A 21,878-nucleotide genomic window follows, 5' to 3' on the forward strand; every position below is an offset into this window, starting at 1 on the left:
ATCTCTGTATTACAGCAACCAATCAGAATCCAGTTTTACTTTATCAAGGTAGGTTTTTAGATAAAGTAATGGTCTGACTGGCTGCTATGACAACTCTGGAACTCTTTCGTGCAATAGTGTGACATCACAGACGGATGTGGTTCCGAACATAACCATTATAGTAAGATAAGATAAGATAAGATAAGATAATCCTTTAATAGTCCCACCTTGGGGAAATTTCAGCGTGTTACAGCAGCATAGTAATACAGATACAGGATAATACAGAGTAATATGTTACAGACGTAGACACAGATAAGCTGAGAAGAGAAGATATACTAGGAGTCCATGGCAGCTAAGGAAAAACAGAAGAGAAAGAGGAAGACCTCATGGTCATCCTCATAATCATTAGTTCTCTGTGCGGAGAGCTCTTCGTTTGGTCTGATGTAGATTATACAGCCTGGTCGCGGTTGGTCACACTTGGGGTGAAGCAGACGGTCACATACAGTGCTGCCAAGTCCCATCAGGGTCCCATACATGGGGTGGGATTTGTTCTCCCGCATGGAGGTCACCACGGACAGTATCCTTCTGTCACCCACCACCTGTACTGGGTCCAAGGGGCTCCCCAGGACAGAGCTGGCCCTCCTGATCAGCCTGTCAAGTCTATTTCTGTCCCTGGTTGATATACTGCTTCCCCAGCAGGCCACACCGAAAAAGATGGCTGAGGCAACCACAGAGTTGAAGAAGGCCCTAAGAAGTGTCCCCCGGACTCCGAAGGCCCTCAGCCTCCTGAGCAGGTAGAGTCTGCTGTGGCCCTTTCTGTGCAGCGCCTCCAGGTGATCAGCCCAGTCTAGTTTATTATTGAGGAGCACGCCCAGGTACTTATAGGTCCTGACTATCTCAATACATGTCCCTTGGATCTCCACCGGGGTTGGAGCACCTCTCCGTTTACTAAAGTCCACCACCATCTCCTTGGTCTTCCCAGCATTAATCCTGAGCTGGTTCTGCTGGCACCATTCAACAAAATCCCGTATATAACGGATTTATATAATATAACCACTCTTCTATATAGTAATGTACAAAATTATAACAAACTAAAAGTAAAATTGTAACCTGTAATTATGTATTTCAGATAATCACAAGGATGGGATGATAATAAAGTCAGTAATAAGACAGAAGAGACATACGCTAGGAGACAAGAACACCGAAAACTGAAAAACAACAGAAAGTGACCTAAGTAAGGGTCAGTCACTGCAGAGGCGTTTGGGAAGGCTGTCTCAGACAGTCACTGTGTAGGCATTTGGGAAGGGCTGTATTGGACAGTCACTGGAGAAGCGTTTGGGAAGGCTGTCTTGGAAAGTCACTATGGAGGCATTTGGGAAGGCTGTCTCAGACAGTCACTTTGGAAGCATTTGGAAAGGCTGTCTTGGACAGTCACTGCAAAGGAGTTTTGCAAGGCTGTCTTAGTCAGTTACTATGGAGGCGTTTGGGAAGGCTGTCTCGGACAGTCACTATGGAGGCATTTGGGAAGGCTGTCTCGGACAGTCACTGTAGGTGTTTGGAAGGGCTGTATTGGACAGTCACTGGAGAAGCGTTTGGGAAGGCTGTCTTGGACAGTCACTGTGTAGGCATTTGGGAAGGCTGTCTCGGACAGTCACTGTGGAGGCGTTTAGGAAGGCTGTCTCGGACAGTCACTGCGGAGGCGTTTGGGAAGGCTGTCTTGGACAGTCACTGCAAAGGTGTTTGGAAGGGTTGTATTGGACAGTCACTGGAGAGGTGTTTGGGAAGGCTGTCTCAGACAGTCACTAAGGAGGCATTTAGGAAGGCTGTCTCGGACAGTCACTGTGGAGGCGTTTGGGAAGGCTGTCTCGGATAGTCACTGCAAAGGAGTTTTGCAAGGCTGTCTTAGTCAGTTACTATGGAGGCGTTTGGGAAGGCTGTCTCGGACAGTCACTATGGAGGCATTTGGGAAGGCTGTCTCGGACAGTCACTGTAGGTGTTTGGAAGGGCTGTATTGGACAGTCACTGGAGAAGCGTTTGGGAAGGCTGTCTTGGACAGTCACTGTGTAGGCATTTGGGAAGGCTGTCTCGGACAGTCACTGTGGAGGCGTTTAGGAAGGCTGTCTCGGACAGTCACTGCGGAGGCGTTTGGGAAGGCTGTCTCGGACAGTCACTGCAAAGGGGTTTTGGAAGGCTGTCTTAGTAAGTCACTATGGAGGCGTTTGGGAAGACTGTCTCGGACAGTCGCTGCAGGCGTGTTTGGGAAGGCTGTCTTGGACAGTCACTGCAAAGGTGTTTGGAAGGGCTGTATTGGACAGTTACTGGAGAAGCGTTTGGGAAGGCTGTCTCGGACAGTCACTGCAGAGGCGTTTGGGAAGGCTGTCTCAGACAGTCACTGCAAGGGAGTTTTGGAAGGCTGTCTTAGTAAGTCACTATGGAGGCGTTTGGGAAGGCTGTCTCGGACAGTCACTGTAGGCGTGTTTGGGAAGGCTGTCTTGGACAGTCACTGCAAAGGTGTTTGGAAGGGCTGTATTGGACACTCACTGGAGAGGTGTTTGGGAAGGCTGTCTCGGACAGTCACTGTGGAGGCGTTTGGGAAGGCTGTCTCAGACAAGTCACTATGGAGGCATTTAGGAAGGCTGTCTCGGACAGTCACTATGGAAGCATTTGGAAAGGCTGTCTCGGATAGTCACTGCAAAGGAGTTTTGCAATGCTGTCTTAGTCAGTTACTATGGAGGCGTTTGGGAAGGCTGTCTCGGACAGTCACTGCAAAGGTGTTTGGAAGGGCTATATTGGACAGTCACTGGAGAAGCGTTTGGGAAGGCTGTCTTGGACAGTCACTCCAAAGGAGTTTTGGAAGGCTGTCTTAGTAAGTCACTATGGAGGCGTTTGTCTCAGACAGTCACTGATGGCGTGTTTGGGAATGCTGTCTTGGACAGTCACTGCAAAGGTGTTTGGAAAGACTGTATTGGACACTCACTGGAGAAGCGTTTGGGAAGGCTGTCTTGGACAGTCACTATGGAGGCAATTGGAAAGGCTGTCTCAGAGAGTCACTGTGGAGGTGTTTGGCAAGGCTGTCTAAGACAGTCACTATGGAGGCATTTGCAAAGGCTGTCTCGGACAGTCACTGCAGGCGTGTTTGTAAATGCTGTCTCGGACAGTCACTGCAAATGAGTTTTGGAAGGCTGTCTTAGACAGTTACTGTGGAGGCTTTTGGGAAGGCTGTCTCGGACAGTCACTGCAGACGTATTTGGGAAAGCTGTCTTGGACTGTCACTGTAGAAGTGTTTGGGAAGGCTGTCTCGGGCAGTCACTGCAGAGACTTTAGGAAGGCTGTCTCTAACAGTCATTACACAGACCTATGCAGTGAATGCAGTCATAGCCAGTCATTGCATACACATGCGTGAAGGCTGTCTTGGACAGTCAATACATCTTCTAAAATCATTACATTAAATCCTATAAGCCAACAAATTAGTTTTTTCTCTGTTTTTGGCTGGTTGGTGTCCTGTGTACACAGGCCAATAGTCAGAAGCAAGAGCTGGGTTTGCCCCATCACTGGCTCCTGCCTGCTGTAAGTCACCTACTGCTTGTTTCCTACAGCCCCTTAATGCCCAGAGGGAAGGGCAGTCCTCCAGCCATGGTTCCCCAGAGGTTTCCCCCACAGGGGGTTTTTCCTCTCCTGAGTGCTGGTGGATGGCTCTTCGTGAGTCCGGGGTTGGGGTATTATGTGATCCTTTTATGACCTCATCAAACAATTTGCCTGACAATTATAATTATTACAAATAAATGTTTTCTTTTGTTATTGTAATACAATGTGAGTCGGTTCCATTATTACCAGTGTATAAGTCTTCTACCCTTCCAAAATCCCTAATACCTGTTAGAACTGCCTATATTCCCTATTTATACATAGAAGGTATTATAATAGTTCCCCTGCATGAATAGTAACTTCTTAATATTATGTCTGCCTATGTATGTAGACCTCTCCAGGTGTCCTGTAGTATCTGGTACCAAGAGATTGGCAGATCCTCTTCACATTTTTTAGGTGCAGCCTCCATGAATCAGATTAGTTTTTACAGAAAATCTCAAAGATGATCTTACTTTAGAGGCCAAGTCATCACCTGGACCTCTGTCCTGTTCCTCAAACCATTCCTAAGCAGACTTTTCAGTGTAGCAGGGTTCATTATCCTGCTCTAAGAGGCCACTAAGACACTGGGGGAAACTATTGCTATGAAGATGCCTACTTGGGTCAGCAACAAGGTTATACAGGTGGTTCATGTCAAGTAACATCCACATGAGAACCAAGATCCAAGCTTTTCAAGCACATCATTGCTCAGGACATCACACTTGCCCTCTTCTTGAAGTGCATCTCCTCCCCAGGTAAGTGAAACACACACCAAACCGTCCACATGATAAAAAAAAAATAGGACAGGAACAAACCAATGTTCTTGTTGTATGGTTTGGTTCTATTGCTCACGTGCTCATTGTCGGGATGATATGTATTACAGTATTTCTTTTGTGTTGTCCAACTAAACAAGCTAGACTTCATTCCCTATGTGTGAGTCTTGGGTATCAATGACCCTTATTTCTGGTTCATTGGCTGTCCTTTCTTGGACTACTTTTGGTGAGACTAACCATTGCAAACTGGACGTGACCTGCCAGTCTGGCCTTTGTCATTCATCCTTTTTTCTGATTCTACCACATCAGCTTCAAAAACAGTTTAGTTGCTGCTGAAGATATCCGCGCCATCTACCATTGTACCCGGATATTCACTTCACACGTCAGTGGCTTTAATGTTATGACCGATCAATGAAGATTTGCTCTAGATTGCATTGCCTTACATGCCTTAGCTCAGGAACTTGGCACTTACAGAACTGTGGCTGAGCTGAAGGACAGAATGCAGGACATGGCAGGCAATACTAAAGAGCCATATCCTATAAAGACTGTGGCATGGCAATGCTGGGACAACGTTCTACTTAGTGCCAGAGGTAAATGCTGAAGTGAAAATTATAATATCCAGAGATCACTGGTTATATGTGCGTATCACATTGAAAGCAATAGGTAAAAAAGCCTCCCATTCATTTCAATGGGTAGCGTGCGAATGCCGGCACCCATAGAAATGAATGGAAGCTGCTTTTTAGGCGCTCATTCTGAACAAGTATTATGTTCAGAATGAGCAGAGCTGAAATTTATACTTGGGAGATGTATGAACGCTGGGGGACTTGTCTCACCATCTTATTAAAGAACTGTATGTCCGATGCCTAGCTGCATCGGGAGCGCGCACGCAAAGCCAGCGGCATAGAAGTGATGTCATCTCTTCGCTTGCTTTGAATATGAAACCCCACCCACCAATTGATGCCAAAAACCAGGAGGAAAGAAGTCTTTACAGCAGCGAAGACTGGTGAGCCAGGGACATGGGAATACCCCTTTAAATAAACTACGTCAGTGTTCTTCCTCCTCGGCTGAGAGGGGAACTAATACCAACATTGTGTGTCTGGTGTCATTTCCTCACTGCTGGCACTCCGCCTTACTAATTAGGACGACGACAGGTACCTAGAATTACGGGTCAATTGGTCATGAACACGGCCTCTGACCTTATCACAGACATTGTGTGAAAATGACATTTACTACTGAAGAACAGGGCAGTTCAGCAAAAACAGAAACCAGCAAAGGAAACGATAGAAAATATTTCTTTTATTTTTAGAACATACAAGATTTTTAAAAGCAACAACTGCATTTTATATTTTCATATATTTTGACCAAGAAAGAACAATATTCTTCATATATGCATCTAATAACGAAACCTGTAGTAAGGAGAATCCTAACGTGACATTGGAATGTATTTCTAAATCTTTTACCTGTATGATGAAGATGAATTTGTATTTGTCAGTAAAAGCTGTTCTAAGTGTCAGGTAAGCTCATGTATAGATATAGCTCCTACCTTATATAGGGTACATGTGAGATCATTATACAGGTTACATTCTGAGAGTCGTACATTGACAGTGCACTTTGTGTATATATATATACGTCTGTAGTGGCATATGCTTTCTCATGTGTACATTAAATCCCTTATTACTTAGATGTTCAGCAGCATTGACTTAGTAAGGACCCAGTAATAGGGCTGAAACCCCATAAAACTAGCAACTGGTCAGCAGATGGCAATGGTAATGGTGGGAAATATTTCTTGTAGGTTGTCTTCTGAAGGGGTTCTCCAGAATTAGAACAGCATAGTTACTATATCTCAGAAATAGTACTATAAACGTCTTCAGACCCTTCAGGCACCATGCACAAGTGGCAATCCAGACCACAAAATTCATCTGTATATTATTGGGACTCCTAGCGTCACAGTGAGGAGTCCTTGCCTGACCATAACTGTATACAGTACAGCCAGTAGACTTGTGAGGAGGCAGGGACTCCCAGCATCATAGATCGCAGTGTTACAAGGAGGTCCCCTGACTGCATTGGAGCCAGGAAACCCGGCCAATACATGGAACAGGTTTGCTAGCCTGGATTGCCTGTGTGCATGGACCTTAGGGTATCCACATAAGGTAGGTGGGGTTCTCAAATAGTATTTTACTTGGCCAATAATGCTGAAATTTTCCCCTCAATGGAGAACTTAATATGGTTCTGATATCCCATAATAACTGATGTTCTTATTTAATCTGCCTTACCTAGAAGGATCCTTACAACATTTGTACTTTGACGTAAAGATATACAGATATATAAAAGGTAAGATTTGGCGCTAATAAGCCTTGATATGTTGTTTTTTAAGGGCACACACAGGTACGTAGATACCACCAAGCTGAAGTCACATCTACAGATGTTGGTTAAACCTGTTCACCTATGTCAGATCATAAGTGCCACTGCTAAGATGTGTATGTATACACCTTATCCATCCATTACTTACAACCTACAGACTTTTCCATCATGTTACTTCGTATTTGTGACCAGTCCTGGTGGTCACACACACCAGTTCTCTATAATTATACAATACTCAACAGTGCCGGCATAACTGACCCATGGGGATATACTCGGAAACTAAGAATGCAAACATGGTTCCTTTCTGGATTCTCTCTCGTAATTCCACCACCTATGCAAAGCATTATTGTTTCCCATATACTCGTATAAGTAAATGGTGCCTCACTGCAAGAAAGAACATTTTCCAGTGGCTAAAGCACAGATAATATTGGGAGACATGAGAGGCAGTTCCTCTTAGTTCTTGGCTTTCTAAGTCAGCAAAGCTTTTCCCGCCCTCCAAATGTACCCCATGCCAACTGGCAGTCTTCCCACCCTGCCCATTTCACATATGGTCTTCCATTTCCGTGTCTCCTCACATTTTAGAAAGCCTGACATCATAGGTCACCATGTTATAATTGTCCCAGCCGTATATTTTTTTCTCGGTTGGGTTGTAATCGATCATGCTAGCATAGCCATAGAGATTCTGAAACGGGACGCTCATTTGTTTCTGGACGCCTGTGCGAGTATCGAATGCAAAGTTGACGGTGGTGGTTGGCGAGGAATAGCTTCCTACCGTGTATAGAGTGCCGCACACCATGAACGCGTTAGCCACTGAATGTTTTCTAATTGTGGTGTTCCAGCTTTGCTTCACTTCCAAGGTTTTGGGATCTAACTGTGAAATGACTATAGATCCTTTAGTATTTTCTGTGCTATAGATTACCCACAAACCCATCTCATCCACCGCCAGATCAATATCTGTATAGCCTCCCCAGGAATAAGGGAATTTACCATGATACCCAGCGTCAACAAGCTCTTTCTGGATTGCAACCGTTTCTGTACCGAAGTCATATTTTACTATAATTCTGGACTTTTTGCGTATATAGTAAAGAGAGCCTTTGTATACCACAGCCCCATTGCTCTCCATAGAACGGGGCACAACATACACTTTGGTTGGATAACCTTTTATCAATTGGTCAAGCTTTTCATACTCAAAAACCTGACGTATGTCTGCTCCGACAGTATTGATTCTCCAGATAGTTTCCAGGGTAAATGGAGATTGTGGCTCTGGATCTTTCATCCAAACTCCATATTTACCGGCAATGTTATCTGCCTTTCGGTGAGTAGTAGGTTCTCCGATCCAGGTAAGTTCACCACATCCTGGAAGAGAGTTGCAATAGAAGTTATTTTTTCAGACCTATAACACTTAATATAAGACATATAAGACTTAATAAATGGGCTGCACCATGAAAGTGGTATAAACTACTCAATCGTTTTTGGTGCACAATGGCACATTTAATCCCCTAAGCCCTACTTGACACTTTTTAAGACAGTGGGTGGAACAGGGATTTCCTGGTCCATGATATTTACCATAACTCATGTCAAAATGGATGAAGTAGATTGGAGTTCAAACCTATAGGAGCATAAGAATCAAGAGTAGGGTTGAGCCGATCTTGAGATTTCAAGATCGATTTTAAAATCCTATTTCCGATCATTTTCCAGCCGATCTCGATCCCGATCTCGATCGTGAAATTTGCTTGATCGCCTATCAGAATCCGATCTTTTCCGATCCCGATCCTCAACCCTAGTCAATGCTTTTCTATGGGAAAAGTCACTTTTGGGGTTGAGCCGATCTTGAGATAACCTCCAATCTCGATCTCGCTGGAAAAGATTGGGTCGGAATTCCGATCGCGATCATGAAATTTACTCGATCGCCGATCGGAATCCGATCTTTTCCGATCCTGATCGCTCAACCCTAATCAAGAGGCAAGAGTCTCGTAGTACTTCAGGCACATATAGTGTCTGTGAAGGAATTAATAAGTTCTCCCCATTGTAGAAAAAAATATCAATGTATTTCCTAATTCTAGCCCACTAATATAGCTCCAATGGAGGCAGACTACGCAGCTAGGATGGGGGAGGAAGGCCTTGGACGAATGCTCTCACTGGCTGTTCCACCTTATCAAACCTAGTAATGTGTGCCCAGTCCGCATCTGCAATTCCATGTAAGTGTATGTCCGACTTCTCTGCTGTCCTGTAGATTAAAATTGTCTGGGTGCTGGCCAAGTTTTCCGAAATTTTTGGCCTATCTCTTTGGCGCCATGGCTCTTCCTGAAAAGGCAGGGGGACAGTGATGGCACGGACCATCTCTGACTGTTCCCTTCTCCAGCCAGGGCTGTTATATATACTTTGATTATCTACCGGAGCTACTGGTAAGTATACAGAATGGCAGTTTAGGCTTAGAGGGGCATCACAATGAATGACTCCACAGTAAGTTTTTTTTGTTTTCATTTCTAAAATTGAAACTTGTTCTTTTATGTGGGCCAGGGGAAGTAAGCCTGGATTTTGCTATTGGGCCCCATTATTTCTACGTACGCCTTGTTTCCAATCTTCTTTTGTTAATGAGATTTGCAGAGGACCAATTTTTTGAAGAGCTGCCCTTGAACTTGATGAGTTCCAGGCTGACCTATTCCCCGTTGCCTAGACATGACATACACAATTATTTCATAGCTTCTACTACACAAATTGACCTGAATACTTCTGTCCCTGAGCTAACGATAATTAGTTATAGCCAATATTTTGATGGTCTTTTTGGGAAATGTTAATGGAATATTTAATGTTAGGTTGGTGTAATGTGATCTAAGGGTGGTGCCATAATGTGTCCAAACTTGTCTATTTTTTTCCTGACACATACATTTAAGAAGAAAAAAATTTGTACCAGTTGTCCCCATGTCCTCTGAAACTTGGCTGGCGGAGTGACTTTCTGGAAGCATTCTAGAAGCTGGAAGTGCTGTAAGCTCTGATTTCAGCTCCTGGTACCCCACCCCATCCGCTCCCCAGCGAGACACTAGAATATTATTGTAAAAACATACTGTCAGAAGACTGCAAGAAGAACGTTACAAATGGAAAGAATTATGTAAAAATGCGTAATATTTATATATGATCACATTATATCTTAAGACATCTTCAATCCATTAACTTTTTGAAATGTTAGGCCTCCGATTGGAGCAGTGATTCTACCACCTCCCCCTCTGTATATTCCGAGACCACCACAGTGCTACACAGCGCAATACAGTGATAAACAACATACAAATGTTATATACATCACTTTTGTAGATTTAGGGAGCCTGCACTCGGAGTTACGCTCCGCTCATTCTGAATGTAAAACTCGTTCAGAATGAGCGTGTAAAAACCAGATCCTATTGATTGCAATGGGTGCCGGCATACGTGTGCTACCCATTGAAATCAATGGGAGGCTTTTTTCCCCTATTGCTTTCAATGTGATATGCGCGTATCACATTGAAAGCCTCCCATTGTTTTCACTGGGTAGCGCACGTATGCTGGCACCCATAGAAATCAATGGGATCTGGTTTTTATGCGCTCATTCTGAATGAGTTTTACGTTCAGAATGAGCGTAGCGTAACTCCCTTTGCAGGCTCCCTTAATGTGCTCTATAACATGGTTGTTGGGTAGCTTGGGGAAGGTGGTAGACCTTTAACGCAACTCCCCACCATCAAATTATAATTTATCCAACCATTACCTATCTAAAGTGCCTGGTGCCCCCCATGTTCCGGCCAAACCCGTGTTCCAGCTGCCATGGGCTTTGTAATTGCTAGAAGGGCTGGACTTGGGGTGCGGATTTAACCTTATCTGCCCCCTGTCTTCTGCCAGCAACTTGGAAGACGCCAATGGCAATGTAGTAATGTCTATGCATCACGTATGCCCAAGCTCGAGTGGACTGCAGGGAAACTGGTTGAGATGAAGAATACCATACTTTTTGTTTGTAAATTTTTCTGTAGGGGCTGCAAGGAGGGGCATTATCTACAACTGTGTGAGGTTCATAAGAGGGATCATTATTTAGACTAGGTGGGTATCAAGGAGGGGGCACTATATGGACTAAGCGGGCCTCAAGGAGGGTGCATTATTTATACTGTGGGGGACATAGTGAGAGTGACATTATACCGTGTAGGGACGACAAGGAAAACATGAGGGCATTATAATATTCGGGACAGAATAGGCTACTATTTGGAATGGGTACAACTAAATGAGGGCATGGCTTATGAAACCTAAATTCACCAATTTTATCTTTCTTTTGGTCGATTTGAAAGTTGAGAGATATGTAGTTATGCCTTTGTGGGAAAGAAGACTGGGATGTACACAGCCCCCATGCCAGGGTCTATCTTATGCCAATGTAGGGATGGACAGGCATGCCTGTGATGTACAGACAAGGGTCTATGTAGATAATAGCAGCTATTTTGTACCGGAGAAGACAATCTGAACACGAATTGAAGCTTGCAAAAGAGGCAAAGAGTAAGGTAAAAGGATTTTGGGGATATGTTAAAAGCAAAAGAAAAGTGAAGGAGACCTTTGGAGTCCTGAAGAATGACAAAGGAGAAACAGTTAACATGGTGGAACAGCAGGTGGAGCTACTAAATTCATATTTTGTATCCGTCTTCTCCCAAGAAACTAATGGAAATATCGACATTAATGGTGATGGAGATGAGGGGAAGGAGGACTCCAAGCTGACTATAAGCGAAGGTCTGGTAAGAGAGCACTTAGCCAAGTTACAGGAAACCAAGTCCCCAGGACCAGATGATTTACACCCTAGAGTCCTGAAAGAGATAGCAGAGGAAATAACAGAACCCCTTGCTATAATCTTCGGTAAGTCATGGGAAACAGGAGTGGTCCCTTTAGATTGGAAAAGGGCAAATGTTGTCCCCATCTACAAAAAGGGGAAAAGGGACGATCCAGGAAATTACAGGCCGGTAAGTCTGACCTCGATAGCAGGAAAAATCTTTGAGCAAATTGTCAAGGAACATTTACTTCGGTACCTGGATGGGAAGGCATTAATTAACCAGAGCCAGCACGGCTTTAGGACCAATAAATCTTGTCAGACTAACCTGATTTCCTTCTACAACAAAATCACTGAATGGTTGGACCAAGGGAATGCCGTGGACATAGTATATCTTGACTTCAGTAAGGCATTTGATAAAGTATCACATAACCTTCTTATTGAAAAAATGATTAAGTATGGCTTTGACAAAAAATCAGTTAGGTGGATTCACAACTGGCTTAATGATCGGGCACAACGAGTAATACTAAATGGCTACACATCAAACTGGAAGAAAGTCAAAAGCGGGGTGCCGCAGGGCTCTGTTCTGGGCCCAGTACTTTTTAATATCTTTATAAATGATCTGGACGATGGAATTATTGGGAAACTCATAAAATTTGCAGATGATACGAAGATAGGAGGAATAGCCAACACTAGAGAGGAGAGAGAGTGTATTCAAAAGGACTTAGACACACTGGAACAATGGGCTGAGGCGAACAAAATGGTATTTAACAGGGACAAATGCAAAGTTCTACATCTGGGTAACAGAAATGTAAAAAACATATATAGTATGGGAGGAATAGAACTAAGTGATAGCATAGGGGAAAAGGACTTGGGCATAATAGTAGATCACAAATTCAACATGAGCCAACAGTGCGGTGCTGCTGCAAAAAAGGCTAATAAAATTCTGGGATGTATTAAGACAAGCATTGAATCTAGATCAAGAGAGGTCATTATTCCGCTGTACTCTTCCCTGGTCAGACCACACCTGGAATACTGTGTACAGTTCTGGGCGCCTCAATTCAAGAAAGACATTGATATATTGGAGCAAGTCCAGAGAAGAGCAACCAAAATGGTGGAAGGTCTGCAAACCATGTCCTATGAGGAGCGGCTAAAAGAACTGGGATTGTTTAGTTTGCAGAAGAGAAGGCTGAGGGGAGATTTAATAGCAGTCTACAAATATCTGAAAGGTAGTCACAGTGCAGAGGGATCTACCCTATTCTCATTAGCACAAGGAAGTACAAGAAGCAATGGGATGAAACTAAAGGGAAAGAGATACAGATTAGACATTAGGAAAAACTTTCTGACAGTGAGGGTAGTGAGAGAGTGGAATAGGCTGCCACGGGAGGTGGTGGGCGCTCCATCAATGGAAATCTTCAAGCGGAATCTGGATAAACATATAGCTGGGATGATTTAGGAAAACCTGCACTCGCAGGGGGTTGGACCCGATGGCCCTTGAGGTCCCTTCCAACTCTACCATAAGAATAAGAATAAGAATAAGAATCTCTAACACAGGGACATGGCGGCTGGAATGGAGAGTTCCCACTAAGCACATGTCACATAAGTAAAGGATGGTTCACTCTTAGTTTGATAGTGACGGGTTGCTTGATTTGGGCCCAAAAATGCACCTGTATTAGGGTGACTTCCCATGCAGCAAATTTTGTTGCAGAAATTTCTGGACTGTCCTATACATTTCACACGCCACTAAACCTACCCATTTCTTTTAGCCACAACATATTTGCTCTGTATGACTTATCCCCTTACATTTGTTTGATACTAGCTTTACATTACACTTTCTGGTTTTCACACTGGATTATTCTGAGTATTGGAATATTGGAGTATTCCTGATGGAAGCATTTTCCACCTATCCTCTGGATCTGATCGGTGTCACTCATGACCAGAACAAGGGGCCCTGTTCCCCTATTATCCTGTGCCCCCCAACTAAAGATTTAGGCTAAGAAGCATTTCAATAGAGTTGAGTTGCTCCATTCAAAGCCTAAGACACTGACACAAATCAATCACCTGATAAATAGTTCAGGCTGGAATACCCCTTTAATTTTTTTTTTTTGATCCTAGTACCAAATAGTCTACTCATTTCTATTACACAGAAGTAGATATTCTTACATTCAGATGGTCCACCTTTGCCATGTACTGAGGATGTCCTAGTTGCGCCGCCATGACCTCCTGTTGCAGATGGTGCTGGAAAATAAATGCAAATAATTAAAAGATTAATAGAATTACAATTATGTTTCCTAACCAGGGGCCACTTCTTGTATTTGGATTGCAACAGTTTCTGCACTGAAGTCATATTTTACTATAATTCTGTGCTTTTTGCGCACGGCCCCGTTGCTTTCTATAGAACGAGGCACAACATACAATTTGGTTGGATAACCTTTTACCAATTGGTCAAGCTGTTGTTTCTGTTATCAATTTGTCACAACGATCTACCATAAAATGGCTATTTGCTGTAAGGTTAGACTGGTCTCCCAGAGGACAAGACTGTTCTGGGTCCAGGACTTGATGGTTTTATGAGCAGGGGTTGTTACTTGAGAGGTTGCCAAGGGTGCAGGCGTCTCGGGGACCGGGAATCTTAAGGTGTGAATGAGCCCGAAGGCTGTGTATAAATCTTCTTCACATGTCCCCATAGCACCAGATTGCATGGGTAATAAATTTATCATACACAGACTGACAGCCATTAAAGGGGTTGTCCCATAACAAGGATCCTACCTATACTGCTAGCTTATGTGGATTTAAGACCTTTCCTAAATACATTGCTTTATCAAAACTGCTTTGTTTGGCCGCTATCTTAATTTATTCACTTCATTGTTGACACTAGTTTCCATGACCAAGGAGCTTATCTGCTCAGTCGCCAGTGACTGCTCTCAGGGGGGAAGGGCTGAGTGCACAGGAGCCAGCCTGTATTTCTGTTCCTGTCCCTGCACCACACTTAAAACCTACAGACTTTCCCATCATGTTACTTCATATTTGTGACCAGTCCTGGTGGTCACACACACCAGTTCTCTATATTTAGTTTTTAGATAGTTCTAATTGGTATAACTTTTGGTAGTATTTTTCATGTACTGGAATTCATGTTCATGGAACCAGGATATGACCACATTACAAATCAAACAAATCCAATTGCAACACCACAAACAAGGTTAATGAAATAAATCATTTTTGATCATTGTAAATTGTTACTGTAGGTTTGATATTGAGAAAGTGACTCACATAAACTTGGATCGTGTCTTCTATATACAATGCCAATGCATACTCATAGCTCTGCCAACGAATGCATGACACTGTGTGGAAGAGCTCTAGAGAATACTTAAATACGTGTTTGGCCATTGTGCAGACAAATTTACAAATAATGGGCCCCAAAATTCCTGATGGCAGCAATCTTTTTGAAGCCAACATCACAGCTCCGTCTCAAAAATTCTTGAACACACATCTTGGCTCTTGTACATATGTGGTGGGGTCCTCTACTTAGGAAGCTGTTGGGTGGGCATCTTCCTGGGCCTTAGGCCCTTCAGTCCAACAGTGAATACAGTACTCAGGATACCAGCATTACAGAAATTCAAATAATCAAATTTTTCATAATTTATGCAAGAAAAATTTCTATCTATAGCATGTGACCCACCATAATCCGCCCCCTAACAATGGTGGTCTATGTAGACCGCCAAGCGGGCTGCCCTTTCTTCAGGCGGGAGCAACCTCCGTAGTCGGCCCATTCATTTGAGCCTGCTCCGAAGGGGGAATCCGCAACTGTGGGAAGCTGCAACAGTTGTAGCAGGAGGGTGTGAACCTGGTGTTAGACTATTTGGACTGTCATAGATCAGCTGTTGCCTGGAGTACATGGCTCCCAATATTGTTTACATGCTGGGTGTTGTGGTGCTCAACCACCTTATTCATGATAACCGCAGTTGTGGGTACTTTAGCTGTATCCTTATCAACTATCTGAGATATTTATGCAGCACCCATAACTGTCACTATCAAGGATACGCTGTAGAGAGGCGGTAGGTACATGAAAAATGTATTTGCACATATCTCTCTATATTATAAAAATGAATTCCTGTCTGTCTGTCTGTTCTTTATGCGCGACCAAACGACTAGACCAATCTTTACCAAATTTGGCACACAGATACTTCAGGTGTCCAGGAAGGTTTCAGACCAGAACCCAACTCATTCGGACATACCGTTTAGGAGATACAGCTTTCCCAAATCCCTGACCTCCCCCCTTCCCATTAGACAAAACAAGCCTGCAAGTCTTTCACTCATATTCCAACTGCCATACACACGGTCACTCCACATGTACAATCCAACGCTGATATACAAACTGGGATAAACGCATCAGAGGATTAGATACACAGGTCAGCACACAGTATCACATGTCAGAAGATATAAATAATCCCCAACAGTGCTACCAGCAAAGCACCCCCACACCATCACACCTCCTCCTCCATGCTTCATTGTGGGAACCAGGCATGTAGACTCCATCTGATCACCTTTTCTGTGTCGCACAAAGACACGGTGGTTGGAACCAAAGATCTCAAATTTGGACTCACCAGACCAAAGCACAGATCTCCACTGGTGTAATGTCCATTCCTTGTGTTCTTTAACCCAAACAAGTCTCTTCTGCTTGTTGCCTGTCCTTAGCAGTGGTTTTCTAGTTTTACCATTAAGTCCTGCTGCACAAAGTCTCCTCTTAACAGTTGTTGTAGAGATGTGTCTGCTGCTAGAACGCTGTGTGGCATTGACCTGGTCTCTAATCTGAGCTGCTGTTAACCTGCGATTTCTGAGGCTGGTGACTCGGATGAACTTATCCTCCGCAGCAGAGGTGACTCTTGGTCTTCCTTTCCTGGAGCGGTCCTCATGTGAGCCAGTTTCTTTGTAGCACTTGATGGTTTTTGCAACTGCACTTGGGGACATTTTCAAAGTTTTCCCAATTTTTCGGACTGACTGACCTTCATTTCTTAAAGTAATAATGGCCACTCGTTTTTCTTTGCTTAGCTGCTTTTTTCTTGCCATAATACAAATTCTAACAGTCTATTCAGTAGGACTATCAGCTGTGTATCCACCTGACTTCTGCACAACACAACTGATGGTCCCAACCCCATTTATAAGGCAAGAAATCCCACTTATTAAACCTGACAGGGCACACCTGTGAAGTGAAAACCATTTCAGGTGACTACCTCTTGAAGCTCATAAAGAGAATGCAAAGAGTGTGCAAAGCAGTAATCAAAGCAAAAGGTGGCTACTTTGGAGAACCGAGAATATAAGACAGATTTTCAGTTTCACACTTTTTTGTTAAGTATATAATTCCACATGTGTTACTTCATAGTTTTGATGCCTTCAGTGTGAATCTACAATTTTCATAGTCATGAAAATACAGAAAAATGTTTGAATGAGAGGGTGTGTCCAAACTTTTGGTCTGTACTGTGTGTGTGTGTGTGTGTGTGTGTGTGTGTGTATGTATATATATATATATATAGATATATAGATATAGATATATATAGATATACACACATTCATGTATTGCATACATAAAGTCTGACATTTATACTTGGGAGATATATGAACACTGGGGGACTTGTCTCACCATCTTATTAAAGAACTGTATGTCCGATGACTAGCTGCATCGGGAGCGCACACGCAAGGCCAGCGACATAGAAGCGACGTCATCTCTCCGCTGGCTTTGCATATGAAACCCCGCCCACCAATTGACGCCAAAAAACAGGAAGAAAAAAAGTCTTTGCAGCAGCAAAGGATGGTGAGCAAGGGACATGGGAATACCCCTTTAAAGGAGATCAGAATGGAGAGCAAAGAAGTTTAATCAGCCTTAGTGTGGCAAAGGTAACTTGTAGGTTTCCCTGTTTTCCTTTTCTTGTAGACGGTTTTCACCCATCACAATAGACAGTTTCAGAAGCAATATCATAAATGGATGAGGTTTCATTACAAAAAAAAGTTGTTAGATTCCTATTAGGATGTTTGGCATGGACACGATAAATTAGGCTGGAGTCAGGTGACGGTCCACATAACTTCTATTACTGACACTTGGCCAGGCCATGGACTTGTACAGTTATTATCAGAGACTATAAATTCTTTGCTGACACTAGATATGGACATCTCTTTACGTATGTCCCGTATCATGTTACTGGTCCTTGCAACCTAATGAATATGCTGTCACTTAAAGGGGCTCTATCATTGGGAAAAGTCATTTTTAACTAATCACATCTTTGCAAAGCCTTTGAAAGTCTATTCCACACCTACCTTTAGTATGTAGATTGCCTCAGTGGTTTCTGAATAAGTCAGTTTTTATTCATATACTAATTAGACTGGTGCATGATACATCGTGCACCCCTTTGCTATTGTTTCCTATAGGAGGCTGCTGCTGATGATAATGATGACTCAGCTTCCTGTTTGCCTCACACACATAGGAGATAATAGGAGAGAGGAGGCTGCTGGGAACTTCCTGTGCTGGCTGAAGCTCATTAGCATATGAATAAAAACGGACTTATTCAGGAACCACTGAGGCAATCTACATACTAAAGGTAAGTGGGGAATAGCATTTCTAAAGTCTATGCAAGCATGTGATTAGTTAAAAATGGGTCATGATCTATTCAATGTAACGTCAAGGGGTAATTTACGCAAATCAGTCAGGCCGTGACTTAATGGATGGTAATCTTCAAGTTCTTGTAATCTGCTTTCTGCCTTGTTATGTGTGTCTTGGAAATGTTATAACACAGGGGGGAAAAATCCAATAAAATAAACAAAAACAATTGAAATTAAATACAAATTTATTATTAATTGTGCATTGATCATTATATTTTATTTTTCTCTGATGTCATCACTCCAAACTACTCAAACTACTTGATGCTTTATAGCAGGGGTGTAGGGATCTCCAGCTTTTGCAAAACTACAACTCCCAGCATTCATACTGGCTCTGCTGTTCTTGGAACTCCCATGGAAGTGAATGGAGCATGTTGGGAGTTGTAGTTTCACAGCAGCTGGAGAGCCGAAGGTTCCCTACCCTGGCTTTATAGGCGGCAGACTGAGGTCTGGTTCACATCTGCATTGGTAATCCTTTTGGGGGAGTACGCATGGGGACCCCCCCCCCCTCCCAAACGGACTACCGAACGCATTGACAAGCGGTGTGCAGTAAAAGCACACGGACCCCATAGACTATAATGGGGTCCGTTTGCTTTCACACGGTGTTCTCACGAGTCATGCAGACAGGAAAGTAGATCGTGAAGTACTTTTCTGTACGCATGTTCCGTGCAGAGACCATGCAGAAAGCACACAGAGCCCAGTCTATGGGGTCCATGTGCTTTCACTGCTCAACGCTTGTCAATGTGTTCGGTAGTCCGTTTGGGGGGGTCCCCATGCGGATTACCGAATGTAGATGTGAACCAGGCCTGACTCAACAGAACAACAATCCATTAGGGTCCATTTACACCATGCTTTTTATATGTATTTAGTAGATCAGATGCAAAAAGAACGCACTCAAACAAGTGGCCATCTGTTTACATAGAGATCAATGTAAAAACAAAAAAATGAAACAAAACCATAATATACTGTACTCTTTTTTTACATTGACTTCTACATAACTGGTTGGCCGTCTATTTGCACCTGCTTTACACAGACGTAAAAAAGCGTGATGCGAATGGACCCCTAGTCGTCTAACAATGGTGTTTACACACAGGTCTGTCTGTGCTATGTCGGCACCATCACAGTGATATTAATGGGAGTATCCTCATTGTATTTATTCCTCCCCTTATTTGGGGCTGGCCATACAGTAGAGGAGTGTTAGAATAAGGACACACTTTAGGTTTTTTGATGCAGTTTTTGAAGCCAAAACCAAAAAGTACCATCTGTACGTCACAGGTTCTCACCCTTTATGATCTACAACTGGTTTTGGCTTCAAAAGCTGCATCATAAAACCTGAATGTGTGACCTTACCCTTAGCGTTCAAGTGTTCACACAGGGACTATTTCAGCAGCAACTGTACGGACAACATATGGTGGTTGGTAACCTAGAAATGAAGAATCAGGACTGTGACAAACATGAATCAGATGGAAGGAGGACAACATTCAGAAATAAGAACAGATGGACTTTGGGGAAATTCTAGGATTGTCCCTACATAAATAGGGACATGTGTTGAGGATGTTTGAGTTCCCGTTTCACAGATGTAGACATTGTTTCACCCCGTGAGTGGGTGACCCTGCACCCTGTAGGCGACAGGTGCATGTCATATGTCAGGTGTCACATAGAGATCCTTGTGTTAGTGCCACAATAATTCCAAAAAGTTCTAAATGACAAAATATCCCCAAAAATAAATGAAAGCACGTATACAGGGCATTGCTTTCGGATGCTCACCTAATATATGATGCTTACTTGATATATGCATGTATATGTCCCTGTATTGTAGCATTAGACAATAACTGGAGTCAACTAAGCAATTTGTGATAAACTTTAAGAGAAATTGTCTTGGATTGTTTTTTTTCTTCCACAAATGGTATGACTCTAACATCTGTGAGATATAACAATGTAGCCCCATTCACTTAACTTTTATTGAACTGCAGTACCAAACATTGCCTGCTAACACAAGTGGCGCTGTTTATGTTTTTTGAAGTTAACTCAAATGTTCAATATTGTAGTTGTGAGACAATCTTTCACATCACTTTTATAGGTTTGATTGGATCTTGACAGACCATGAGGAAGCCTTGTAAAGAGTAGTGGATACAGTAAAAATACAAGTTATTGCTTTCTACATACGACTGGAAGTGTTGTACATGTCAGTAGTTAAATATGATCCAGATGTCTAGCGATTTGGCAGATGGGGTACTGAATATTTTAAGAATATTTGTAGTTTATAGTCCCGTATTGCAGTATAACAGAATATGTTTTAGTATGTTGGAGCCCAACATTCACAAGTGTGTAGACCGTTTTATTAACATCCTCTGAGATTTACATAAATCCTTTAGTTTATCCTTGTTGCCTGTATCTTACGTAAAATATTAGCAATATTAGTTGACATTAGTCACATTAAGACTCACCTTGTCTTGGAGATGATGGTTGATCTCTACTTCTAGGTGTCTCGACAACTTGAGGACATTGCCTTTGTTGCACCTGTTCTAGCCTCTCGGTCAACCTCTGTTTTTCCTCTTCCAAGGAAGACTTCTCCCTCAAGAGATCGGAATAAGCCATCTCCAGACTACCCCTCTGACTTTCCCATTCATCCTTCTCCAACTTCAGCTTCTGCAATTCTACATGAGTACCTGTAGAGGACTGAGGTGAAGACATTGACTGTCCAGATGTATCGCCTCCCAATAATCGGTTCACCACCTTCTCCAATATGCTCAGCCTAATTTTTAACGCGTCTGTCTCTTGTTTGGCAGCGACATTTTCACGTTGCAGTTCCCTTATAGCTGTCATGGCTTCTCCAGGTTCTGAGCAGGTTCCTTCCTTTGGGCTGGGGACAGTGAACGTGTAGGTGCATTGTCCTTGACGATCATTCGCTCTTCGAAGTTGGGGACTTCCTTGTGCCAAACATAACATAAGTGAAATCAAAACCGGAAGGGTAACAGGCCCCATCGTCCTATGTTGGTGCTTTAGAAGTGGTGAAATAAGTTTGCAACAAAAAGTTCAGTCTCCAAGACAAGTATCACAATGGAGTAAACTTCTTTACACTATTCCAAGCTGCTCTGTATTGAGCAACTCACCTCAACATCTCCTTTATACACTGAGGATGGATGAGGGATGGTGTGGGGGGCGTGCCGAGAAAAGGGGGATAGATAAAATGACAGGAATCTTCCAGACTCCGGTGTCTGAATGTGGAGTGACACCAAGCCTGAAGCCAGCTCATGTTGCAGCCTCTTGCTGTTTGGTACTTTCTGCTCTCAAGAAAGCTAAATCAACATGAAAACAGCCTGTGCTAAGATTGTTGACAGACTAAAGCAGGACTTAAGTTACTAAGTGCTGAGATATCATCATATACTACTAAGGAGCAGACAGCTTTACATGAATTATTACATTTATGAGCCAGATTTATATTCTGATACTGTAGAATTATAAGCACCAATACATTTATTGCAAATTTTCTATTTTTAACAATTGTAAAGTAAGTGTTTTCAATTAATCATAAGTCCATGGAGTCAGATCTACTGTTTCAAACTATTACCAGGTTATAATGAGTCTATCACCACCAAAATCTATTCTGAGCTACATATATACTGTTGTAAGGGCTGTTAGCACTCATTTTGGCCTGTGGTCACCACCGAGATTTGCCCAAACCCCTAACATTAATTTGACAGGTGCCAATGTGCAGTGACCACAGGTGATCCAGA

The 21,878-nt window shown here is 43.0% G+C and overlaps 1 protein-coding gene across 1 annotated transcript; it reads right to left on the reverse strand.

Moving 5' to 3' along the window:
• Window positions 1-6,554: 6,554 nt before the first annotated feature.
• On the reverse strand, window positions 6,555-21,249 carry MYOC (myocilin). Its single transcript, XM_075287187.1, has 4 exons — window positions 20,589-21,249; window positions 13,660-13,734; window positions 9,643-9,771; window positions 6,555-8,087 (listed from the first exon to the last, which is right to left on the reverse strand). Exons 1-4 carry the CDS (start codon window positions 21,124-21,126, stop codon window positions 7,303-7,305), a joined length of 1,527 nt encoding a protein of 508 aa, XP_075143288.1. The 5' UTR covers window positions 21,127-21,249; the 3' UTR covers window positions 6,555-7,302.
• Between the last annotated feature and the right edge of the window lie 629 nt (window positions 21,250-21,878).

This window comes from Leptodactylus fuscus, chromosome 9, assembly GCF_031893055.1.
Source record: "Leptodactylus fuscus isolate aLepFus1 chromosome 9, aLepFus1.hap2, whole genome shotgun sequence".
NCBI lineage: Eukaryota > Metazoa > Chordata > Amphibia > Anura > Leptodactylidae > Leptodactylus > Leptodactylus fuscus.